Source organism: Pinus tabuliformis, chromosome 3_2, assembly GCF_031772625.1.
Source record: "Pinus tabuliformis cultivar Carrire ecotype Pingquan chromosome 3_2, CPIR1, whole genome shotgun sequence".
NCBI lineage: Eukaryota > Viridiplantae > Streptophyta > Pinopsida > Pinales > Pinaceae > Pinus > Pinus tabuliformis.
In genome coordinates, this window is record NC_142302.1 from 573,303,389 (window position 1) to 573,315,741 (window position 12,353).

At 36.0% G+C, this 12,353-nt stretch overlaps 1 protein-coding gene across 1 annotated transcript; it reads left to right on the top strand.

Moving 5' to 3' along the window:
• Window positions 1-8,716: 8,716 nt before the first annotated feature.
• On the top strand, window positions 8,717-9,180 carry LOC149181828 (uncharacterized). The gene is made up of 2 exons (XM_089414334.1): window positions 8,717-8,815; window positions 8,884-9,180. Exons 1-2 carry the CDS (start codon window positions 8,717-8,719, stop codon window positions 9,178-9,180), a joined length of 396 nt encoding a protein of 131 aa, XP_089270460.1.
• Window positions 9,181-12,353: the final 3,173 nt, after the last annotated feature.

The window sequence follows — 12,353 nt, forward strand, 5'->3', positions numbered from 1 at the left end:
AAGAGTTCGAACAGGCGCACCTCTAGAGCCAAGATAGGCTCGTGCCACAGGAGAATTCCACAGACAACCGCATCAACAAGTTTGGAAGGCCAACATTCATTTACAACCATACCCAAAGAGAAACCAGAGATCGCCATACACGCCGGAGCAAAAACCATACAAAGTGACAAACAAACCCTTGCAGAATCTCTCAACAGAACATAACCATTGCGAATGACCGGGAAGCAGAACCATTTTGGGTATAGACCAAACGGAGGGAATTAGGCCCGAGGACCATATATGGGCATTGAATAATGCATTAAATCATTCTCACTTTCCAAAACAAAATATCTGTTATCCACATTACATACAACCACCGGAAACAACAAACAAACACACCACGTCATAAAGCCTGAAATAGGTGTAAAGCTGAGGCTACGTGGAAGCATGGGCTGGGTCACATCAAAATGGTATCAAAGCAGTTGTTTCTGTTAGTAGGAGGAATGGAGAGAGGAAGGCAGGGTCATTGCAGAGGTGCTCGAAGATTGGCAGAGGAAGGATTAAGAGAGGAGATCAGAATTCTTGCTGCCCGTTTGGAGGCAGTAGATGCAGGGAGACATAGAGATCCAGAAATAGGTGATGACAACGAGGAGGAGACTGAACCAGCAGCAGATGGACCAGAAGGTGAAAACCCAGAAGTGAGATTATTGAGATCTGTTTTAGTGGCAAGCAGTAAACCCAAACCAGAACTCCCGACTTATGATGGCAACCTGTCTATCAAAGTTTTATTGGATTAGATCAGCAAGATGGATAAGTACGTCGAGTGCGAGGAAGTCAGCAAAGACCGAAGAGTTAGGTTTTCTTCAACAAAATTGAAGGGACACGCAGCCTTGTTGTGGGATAGTGTCCAAAACGAGAGGAAAAGATTGAACAAGTTGCTAATTAAAACCTGGCCAAGGATGGTGCCCAAGTTAAAGGGCAGATTTTTGCCAAAGGACTATCAGATTGCACTGCACAAGCAGGTGCAGAATCTAAAACAGAAAGGATTGATGGTAAGGGAGTATATGGAGGAGTTCTATAGTGAATTTGCGAGCCGGATATACAAAGGATACAATAGAAAGAACAGGCAGGTATGTCAATGGGTTAAGGTTAGATATTTTGGACGAAATCAGTATCTTGTCTCTGAAAACACTGAGGAAGCGTATCGGAGTGTGATGAAAGCTGAAGAGAAAATTACCAGAAGGCAAAATGCCTAGAGAGGACGAGGAACCACCAGGGGAAAAGGCGCATCATATGGCAGAGGCTAGACTGCTAGTAGCAACGAGGAAGGCAGTAGTTCTAAAGCTTTCGGATCAGCAGAGAGAGATGATAGAGCGAGAGGCAGTAGGTCATCCCAGCGAGGCAGGGGAAATGGCCGAGGTAGAGGGGCTGGTTATCAGTGTTACAGATGTCATAAATGGGGACACCGATCGTTTGAATGTCCAGAAGCAGATCAAGCTGGACAATGGGGTACATATGTGGCACAACTAGAGGAAGCAGCAGCACCTCCCCAAGAAGCAGAATATGCTCCAGAGACATGGGAAGCTCTGGTGCTGCACAAGGTGTTGTTAAAAACAGTTAAGGAGGTCATCGAATAGACACACTAGAAGGCTTTGTTCAGAACAATTTGTAAGTCACGAGGTAAGTGTTGTAAGTTAATTATTGACAGCGATAGTACTGATAATTTAGTATCCACAGAGATAGTAGAAAAATTGGATTTGAAACGCTTGAAGCATCCCAACCCTTACAGAGTTTCATGGCTGCAAAAAGGCCATTAGTTACTAGTGGATGAACAGTGCAAGGTGGAATTTCAAATAGGCAGATATAAGGATAAAGTTGTTTGTGACATCATGCCGATGGATGTATGTCACATACTGCTTGATAGGCCTTGGCAGTACAATAGGAAATTGGTACATGATGGATTGATGAACTGTAATAAATTTGTTAAGGATGGAATCAAGCATACGCTTGTGCCCATAAAGGAAGAAGGGACATCAGAGACAAGTGATCCAAGAGCATTGTTGGTTAGTGGAAAACAGTTTATGAAATAGGTTGAGTACAATGGGATAGGTTACACAGTTGTACAGAAAGCAAGGACAATATTGTTACATACAGAGGTATCAGATTTACCTACAGAAATCTAGCAAATGTTGCAGGAATTTACGGACATAGTTGTACATGATTTGTGAGACAAATTACCCCCCAAAAGAAGCATAAGTCATCATATTGACTTCATACCTGGAGCCAGTTTTCCAAACAAAGCGACACACCAAATGAGCCCCAAAGATAATGAATAAATTAGGAAGCAGGTGCAAGAACTGTTGGACAAGGGGTTGATAAGGGAAAACTTAAGCCCTTGTGCTGTTCCAATAGTCCTTGCTCCCAAGAAGGGAGGAGAGTGGTGGATGTGCACCGACTCAAGGGCCATCAACAAAATCACCATCCGGTACAGGTTTCCACTGCCATGGATGGATGATATGATGGATTGTTTAAGCAGGGCAGCATATTTCTCTAAAATAGAATTGAAGAGCAGGTACCATCACATTAAGATACGAGAGGGGGACAAATGGAAGACAGGCTTTAAGATGAATGAGGGGCTGTACGAATGGTTGGTCATGCCTTTTGGACTGAGCAATGCGCCCAATACATTCATGAGGTTAATGAATGAGATGTTGAAGGAGTACATCGGGAAGTTTGTGATAGTATTATTTGGATGACATACTTATTTTCAGCAGGACAAGGAAAGACCATCTTCAACACGTATGGAAAGTGCTGGAAAAATTATAGCAGAATAAATTGCTAATAAATTTGAAGAAACGTACCTTTCTACAGAAGGAATTGATTTACTTTGGGTTTGTAATAGTAGAGAATGAACTGAGGATGGATCCGGAGAAGGTGGCAGCGATAGTGAATTGGCCATCTCCAAAAAATTTATTTGAGGTATGTAGCTTTCATGGATTAGCAAGTTTTTACAGGAAATTCATAAAGAATTTTAGCAAAATTCGTGCACCTATGTTGGATACCATTAAAAAGGCTAGCCAGCCTTTTCGATGGACACAGGTTGCAGAGAGAAGTTTCCAGTTCTTGAAGAGAAAAATCATTAAGAGGCCGATCCTGAGATTACCAGATTTGAAGAAGTTATTTCAGGTTCGTTGTGATGCTAGCGAGACAACAATTGGAGTTGTACTTAGTCAGGAAGACAAGCCTGTAGCATTTTTCAGCGAGAAGCTAAATGAAAGTCGACAGAAATATTCATCGTATGATAAGGAGTTCTATGTTGTTATACAAGCATTAAAACACTAGAGGCATTATCTATTGGGAAATGAATTTGTGTTGTTTTCAGATAATTCTGCACTATAGTATGTAATGCAACAGCACAAGCTGAACCACAAACATGCCAAATGGGTGCAGTATTTACAGAGTCTCGACTTCGTATTGAAGCATATTAGTGGGCAGGCCAAGAAGGTGGCGGATGTGCTAGGTAGGAAAGCTTTACTTCTACAGGAAAACACTGTGCAGGTGCTGGGTTTTGAGCACTTACAAGACTTATACCAGACTGATACAGATTTTAAGGAGGCGTATGAGGCATGTTAGAATCCCTTAGTGAGAGATAACAATCCTTGGTTAGACTACAATCTACAGGAGAAGTTGCTGTTTAAGGGAGGACAACTGTGTATACCTGACTGCTCGATGAGGGAGAATATTATTCGAGAGAAGCATAGTGGAGGTTTGGCTGGACATTTTGGCATGGACAAGACACTCGAGTAGCTCAGTCATTTCTACTTTTGGCCAAAGAAGCGGAGATATGTATAGTGATTTGTGGCCAGATGCCAAGTGTGCCAGTTAACAAAGGGTCATAGTCAAAACACAGGACTGTATACACCATTACCTATTCTAGGCAGATCATGGGATTCAGTCAGCTTGGACTTCGTCTTAGGTCTACCTAAGACACAACAAGGTTACGACTCGGTAATGGTAGTAGTGGACAGATTCTCAAAAATGGCACATTTTATTCCTTGTAGAAAAACCAGTGATGCCACCCACGTGGCCCACCTGTTTTTCAATGAGATTGTCAAGTTACATGGATTGCCTAAATCTATCCTTTCAGAAAGGGATGTGAAGTTCATGAGACACTTTTGGCGTACCTTCTCGAAGAAAATGGACACACAGCTGAGTTACAGTTCTTCTTATCACCCACAAATAGACAGACAGACAGAAGATGTAAACAGGAGTCTAGGAAACCTGCTACGAAGCCTAGTTGGAGACAATTCGTGGATGTGGGATCGATCGCTTGCACAGGCAGAGCTCGCTTATAACAACTCGCCTAACCGCAGCACAGGTTTCAGCCCATTTCAGGTCCTGTACGACATGCATCCTCGCAGAGTACACGAATTGCAGGATCTTGGACTGCAGGAAAGGTGAAGCATAGATGGAGAAGATTTCACTAACGCGATGAGAGATTTGCATGAACAGGTAAAAATTAAGTTTCAAGACAACAACTTAAAGTATAAACAGCAAGCAGATTTGAAAAGAAGGGAAGTACAGTTTAACATGGGGGATGAAGTCCTCACGCATTTGCACAAAGAATTCTTCCCTAAGGGTACGTACAATAAATTGAAGTATAAGAAGATAAGACCTGCAAAGTCCTTTGGAAATTTTCGGTGAATGCCTACGAGATACAGTTTCTACTCGGAATAGGCATTTCACCTATCTTTAACGTAGCAGACCTATTCCCCTACACGGTTGACCCAGTAGAGAAGTAAGAAGATGGAACCACGCGACCTACATGGAATACCCAGGATGGAGGAGAAGCTTGGAAGAGACAGATGCCTTACATTCAACCTCCCGAGATCGAAAGCATTCTCGACACTTAGGTGGTTAAACGAACTCGGCGAAAGGAGTATGTGCAATACCTAGTCAAGTGGAAGAATCGTCCTATTGAGGACAGTTCGTGGCTTGATGCCAGGCAGATTGAACAGACAGGTTCTTCAGTCAAGAAGCTCATGGACCGGAGCCATGATTTCTTTTTTCCCTGGGAGCCTGATGCAGGAGCATCCAGCTCACCATGACCAGGTGAAGTCTCTGCCAGGTTGGAAAGTTGTTTGAGTATTTGGATTGTTTTTTTTATGTTTAGTTTATCAGGACATGGGATAGGATTTTATTTTATTTTACTGTTAATTTCTGTGTTAGTCAATGTTAATAGTCGGTTAGGGTTGTTTATTGTCCGAAAGAAATAAACAACAGTTTAATAATTGTTCTGTCAACCTAAGTAGGAAAAGACAAAATTTTCTAAATGAAGATCTTGTCATGTAAACTGAACTGAGAGCTAGAAGTTCCACAACTATAATATTTATGTTTAACTGAAAGCAATTACAGTTTCCATTAACTGTAAACAAAAGATGTATAAATATTGCAATGTAAAATAGGGAAAAGGTTTAGCATTTCCAAAATCAAGGAATAAAACAGAGACAGAACATTTTTCTAAATTGTCCATCTGTGTCATTGCCTACATACTGTACTGCTATATTTTTTTCATTTCATTGAGTTGTTAATATAATGCTAGCAGACAGAGAACGGCCACTGTAGGTCGTGTTTCCTTTTTTCCTCATCAAACAGCAAACAATATTGAATTCACGCATCATCAGAGCGAAGAGCAAACGAATTGAATCTACAGCCATAATAGTAAAGCACAGCAAGAAGACCAAGGAGATAACACTGAAACAGAGTGCCAAAGAAAACAGAATAGAAAAAAGGTAATTTCGAGCGAGCCCTTTAAATTTTCATAAGTAAACAAAGATCCACAGAATTGTGTTCATATTGCTATTGTTCAGGTCACACACATATTACAGTCATTCATAAACAAAAACCAGTGCCAACATCCATGGAACGAACAAACCCTAGCCTAGGGTTTGATAACAGGAATCATTTTTTTAAACCAAAATGGGACAGCCAACCAAATCAGACATTGAAGCTAGATTCAAGCTTCATCCTTGAAAGCGATTCAGACTAAATATGAATGAAAAATGGCAAGTGACAAACCCTACAGAAACTTAAAGACCCTAACGATAAATTGATGGACTTTAAGAGCCAGAGCCTACCGGTAGAGGGTTGCCATATTTGGAGATTGAAGCCGTAAGGAATCCACATACCCAGGTCGATCCATTGACCTGCACATACCAAACAGAGCTCAGTCAGCATACCTGTACAGTGAGACCTGAAAATCGAAGCAGAATAGAAGCAGAAGGGATATATAACTTACACGAGTACAACTGGACCAAAGGGTTTACGGAACAGAGCTGCTGACGAATCGAAGGAGCCTGAGACAGAAGGAGCAAGCTTGGTCAGTGTCAGTGCCAGAGGAAAGTCAAATTAAATCAAGGAGAGGACTATTTACCTGTTTGTAGCCGCGAAAGACCATCACCCTATTACCTGAGTTCATGAACGCCAGAAGTTAACCGATTTGCATACCGAGTAGAGACAAAGGCAATAAAAATAACAGCAAGTGACAATCATCAGACGGGAGACCTTATTCCATACTCAAACAACAGAAGAACGAGAGCACGAGATCAAGAAACTTACTGTGTGAAAAGAGTTCGAGTAGGTGCACCTCTAGAGCCAAGACAGGCTCGTGCCACAGGAAAAGTCCACAGGCAACTGCATCAACAAGTTTGGAAGGCCGACATTCATTTACAACCATACCCAAAGAGAAACCAAAGATCGCCATATGCGCCGGAGCAAAAACCGTACAGAGTGACAAACAAACCCTTGCAGAGTCGCTCAACAGAACAGAACCATCGCGAATGACTGGGAAGCAGAACCATTTTGGGCATAGAACAAACGGAGGGAATCAGGCATGAGGACCGTAGATGGGCATTGAATAACGCATTAAATCATTCCCACTTTCCAAAACAAAATATCTGTTATCCACATTACATACAACTGCCGGAAACATCAAACAAACACACCACGTCATAAAGCCTGAAACAAGTGTAAAGCCGAGGCTACGTGGAAGCGTGGGCTGGGTCACATCAAAATACTCTTAACTTATTATTGCTACTTATAGGCTATATAATTTAATGTAATATACATATTATGATTTTCTTTTATATAAAAAACTTATTCATAATTTTATTAATAAAAACAAAATTATAATGTAATCAATTTAATTATATTATTTTTATTACTTTTAATTTTTTATGGAGGTTACAACATCTCCTCCATAGTGCATTATATATTACTTTTAACCAACATGCAAATGTTTACTAATCTTTTATGCATTAAAAATTGGACATATTAATATAAATTCAACATATTAAGCCAACATGTGAAAATGGTTACAACTTTCTTACATTACACCCACACATCATTCATATACTAGACTATAGAATGCCTCTTAGTGCAACTAAATTTTTTATCAATCCAAAAAATAATTAAAAATAAAATAGGTTTTTTTTAAAACATAAAATCAAATAACAAATAAATCAAGATAATAGAAACAAATACCTATAACTTTATTCTTTAACTATTTATGAAATAACAAATTACTTATAAATTAGAAATTGTGTGAATAAGAAGCCAATATACATCAGTAACTTTATTATTATAAAATAAAATAATGCATATATAGTTAATTTACGAATGGATTAATGAATATACTTTATGGACCTCCCTTTCCATAGAACATGTTTTAACTAATACGGTTTTAATTAACTGTATTAATATATGTAAATATTAATTTTTGTAATTTGGATAGTTAGAAAACTTAGGCTGATTAAGTTATTAGATTTTTAAACATTTATAAATGGGGTTGTTTAATTATTTTGAGTTTTAAATTATTTTTCTTAAATTTGGTGAAATAGTTTTTCGTGGGTGATCTTTCATTGTTTAAATTGTGTTTTTGAAAGGATAAACTGATTTAGCCCTTGTAAATTTTATGCATATTTTAATTATTCAAAGTTTATAGTTAAACTTCTGATTCCAATAAATCACTATCAAATTTTAAACAAATTTGATCTAAAAATATATCTAACAAAATTCGAAAACTTAGTCAAACTTTATAAATATGATTAAAATTTAATTCTAACACTTCAAAATTATTTTGAACCTAATGAGTAATTAAATAAATAATTTATTGTTTTTTAACCCTTTATATTTTTTTAAATAAATAAAAAATAATTATTTATAAAATATTAAATATTTTAGATGTAAAAATTATAAAGCATTATATATATTTTATGGGGAAACATTTAATTAATATATTTAATGGGAAATTATTTAATTATATTAATTAAATGCCACATGCTCTCACATATACCTCACTTAATGCTATTTAACCCCGTACTTATTACGAACTTTATCTTATATTTAAAATATGATCTCCACTCTCTTTTTCTTGGTTGGTGAAGAGAGACTACAAATGTAATACAATGGTGTGTGAGTTGCCTCAACTTCACATCGTATATCCCAACTTGTCAGGAGCTTTCTATGCTAACACTTAATCGAGTGGTGACTTTAATAGCCAAATTTACCCCAATTTCATAAATATGTGCGATTTAGCTCAATATGAGAATGACTGGGCATGTTTCCGGGCCTCTCAATGATCCATTTCAACTATTTGAACTCTCTACACCCATGCATTTCCATCCATTTGCCTACTCGGTTAAGACCACAGCAGAGCTGTTATAGATTATTAGAAAGAATGGCTCCCCGGGTTGCCAGTGATTATAAGAAAGCCGGGGCAGAAGTGTACCACGGAAGCGAAATTTGCAGGAAGAAAACCATGGAATTGCTTGAACAGGTAGGCCTTCGCAATGGCCTCATACTGCTTGATGATATTCAAGCCCTGGGTTTCTGTGGATGAAGCAGAATAATAAGGTGGAGCACGAGTTCAAGGCAATTGGGAGATTGGTACGATATGATACAGAGATCAGTGGATATGTTGAGCAACAGAAGATGAAGAAGGTGAGTGGGGTGAAGAGCAAGGAGCTTCTTGTGTGGATCACCATCTCTGAGATCTCCATTGCTGACCTAGCAAGTGCCAAGATTTTCTTCAAGAGCGCTATCGCCGGGATTAAGAAATCCTTGCCCGTGGGTGCTTTTGAAATTGAAGAGAATGATAAAAAATGTTCATTAATAATTTTGTACAATATGGTGCATGCTTAATTTAAAATAAAAGATTTGAATAGCTAGTAAATGTTTAATAATTTTGATATTTACCTCTGATAGATAAATCCATGCCGGTGGTTGCTTTTGAAATTGAAAAGAATGATAACAAGTAAAAGGTTTTTTTTTAATAAATAAAAAATATTTCTAATAATTTTGTACATATAGTGCATGTTTAATTTAAAAGATTTGAATACTTAGTTAATGTTTAATAATTTTGATATCTACTTTGTTTAATTTAAAAGATTTGAATACTTAGTTAATGTTTAATAATTTTGATATCTACTTCTCATAGATAAATCTTTCCTTGACCATGGGTGCTTTTGAAATTGAAAAGAATAATAACAAGTAAAAGAAGTCTTTTTTTTTAATAAATAAAAAATGTTTTTTAATAATTTTTTAAAATATGGTGCATGTTTAACTAACAAATTTGAATAGCTAGTAAATGTTTAATAATTTTAATATCCACCCCTGATAAATTCTTGCTTATGATACCATATTTGTTTTCTTGTTTAACCATTTAAATTTGATTTAAATCTCTTAACTATCTATGTGTTGATATGCAGAATTAACCATAAATTAATATATATATATATATTATATATAAATATAGATATATTATATATATATATATATATTATATAGATATAGATATATTATTCATATGTATAGTCCTGAGTGTTAATAATGTAAATGGTAAATCCACTGAAAGAGGAATCAGTGTGTATATAGATACTCATTATAGATCCTTGTCTGGTGTTTGTGAGTAATGTAAACTTTGCATTGGTGATGAGGAAAAGGTTAAATTCTATTTTTTCAGTTTTTCATATTTATTGATTTCTCCATTGTCAATTTTGCACGCTGAGATATGGCTGAGATAGATGATAGATATATTGTTATTGCTTATTTGTTTTATATATATGCGCGAGGTGGGCATTGATATATTGTTATTGCTTATTTGTTTTATATATATGTGTGAGGTGGGCATTTTGTAACTATGTATTGCTGTTTTGTTTTTTCCAAAATTAATTTTGTATATTTATCACTGAGATAGATATATTGTTGTTTTGGTGAGAAAAATTATAAATATATTGTTATTTTGGAGGAGATTTTGTAGTTATGTATTGTGATTCCGTTGATATTTTAATTGAATTGGTTAGGCTTATCATTTTTATATTAATTATTGATTTTTTTTCATGTTATGACTGTTGAAAAAAGAGGGCCTCAAAATCTAAGGTTTTTATAATTTATAAAAAGGTGATTAATACTTGATCTTTTGATTCATTTAAATTAGATAGATTTTTTTTTAAGTTATTTTTTAAATTTACTTAAAACTTTACAATTTATAAAGGGGTAGTATTAGATGGAATTTGTTTTTATAGTAGTTATAAACGGTATGAAGAGTTGTTTTTTTAAATGAATCTCCTATCGTATTGAATCGAATATTCAATTTTAAATAAAAGGGTATATATGTTTTAAGTGGTGATGAAAACTATTATAAATATAAATAGTTATTATAAATTAAGGTTAAGGGTTTTTTGTTAAGATAATTGTTTGATAAATTTGATGAAGTGGTAGATTAAATAAGTTTAATTTACAATTATAGTTTTTTGTCACACGGTTTTGGTGACACAGTGTATTTCCCATATTATTTCATATAATGAAGCTTTAAAATAAGATTAGAATAATTTATTGTAAGGTGTTAGAAGTTAGTAGGTTCCATACTCACTTGATAAATAATTTACACTCACTTGATAAATAACTTAGCTATATTTAAACAAAGGGTAATGAAAACTTCATGGCTATTTTTTTCTCATATAGTTTTGTCCAAGAAATTTGTGTAGTGTCATTGTTATGTTAAAATTAATTATATTTATCTTTTTAGCAAGTGTATTCCTAACTTGTGGTATAAAAACCATCCTTGTGAGCTATTATCATGAGATTATCATGAAGATGTTCAGATAAAATGAATATAATATAGATGGATAAATTATTTTTTTCCAAAAAAATTATGTTGTGTTATTTTTATTATATATATAGATGTATATATATCTTTTTGTATGTTTATTTATAAATTATTAGAACCATCATTGTGAATTATTGCATGAAACTAAAAAATCCTCCAAAATCACTAACGCTGCTGATTCTGCATATCAACACATAGATGGGTTAGAGATTTAAAACAAATTTTAGTTGTCAAACCAAAAAAATCCATATCATTGACAAGAATTTATCGCGAGTATATATCAAAATTATTAAACATTTACCGGCAATTCAAACCCATCTTTTACTGTTTATCCCTCTCTTCAATTCAGAGGCATCCACGGGGAAGGATTTCTTAATCCCAGAGATAGCGCTTTTGAAGCAAATCCTACCACTGGATGGATCATCAATGGGGATCTCAGAGATGGTGATGGTGATCCAGATAAGCAGCTCCTTGCTCTTCAATCCACTCACCTTCGTCATCTTGCGTTGCTCAACATACCCGCTGATCTCTGCTTCATATTGCACCAATTTCCCCATATTGTCATGAACTCGTGCTCAATCTTCATCGAGACAAACCCACTTTCCCTCACGTACCCACACTCTTGAATCTCATCGAGTATCAGGCCTACTTTCCCTGTTCAAGCAATTCCACGGTTTTCTTCTTGCAATTTTCGCTTCCGCGGTAGATTTCTGCCCCAGCTTTCTTGTCATCACTGGCAACCTGAGGATCCATTCTTTCTTATAATCTATAACAGCTCTGTTATGGTCAGAAAATCGGTGGAAATACATGGGCATGGACAGCTTAAATGGTTGAAATGGATCAATGAGAGGCCTGGAAACATTCCATCGTAAAAAGCATGAAATAGGAGGCGTGGAAACATCCCCGTTAAGTTTCAAATTAAACTAAATCGCATATATTCATGAAAATAGGGGTAAAATTGGATACTAAAGTCACCATTCAATTAAGGTTCAGATACAAAAATCGTGGGAACGTAGTTGGTAAATAAGATACAAAATCAAAGCAACGACCAATACATTATTGTATTAAATTTGTTCGGTCTCTATCTGGATCAAGAGAGTGGAGATCCAGAATTTAATACAAAGTCAGCAATAAATATTGGACATTGAGCTAGGGAGCATTAAATAGTTTGCATGTAGATCATTTCAGTAATAATAATTTTTGGAAT

Excerpts from the sequence above, each read along its gene's own strand:
- LOC149181828 (XM_089414334.1), top strand. The coding sequence starts at position 8,717 with ATGGCTCCCCGGGTTGCCAGTGATTATAAGAAAGCCGGGGCAGAAGTG. Across the intron at positions 8,816-8,883 it reads CCATGGAATTGCTTGAACAG|AATAATAAGGTGGAGCACGA; the intron begins GTAGGCCTTCGC and ends TGGATGAAGCAG.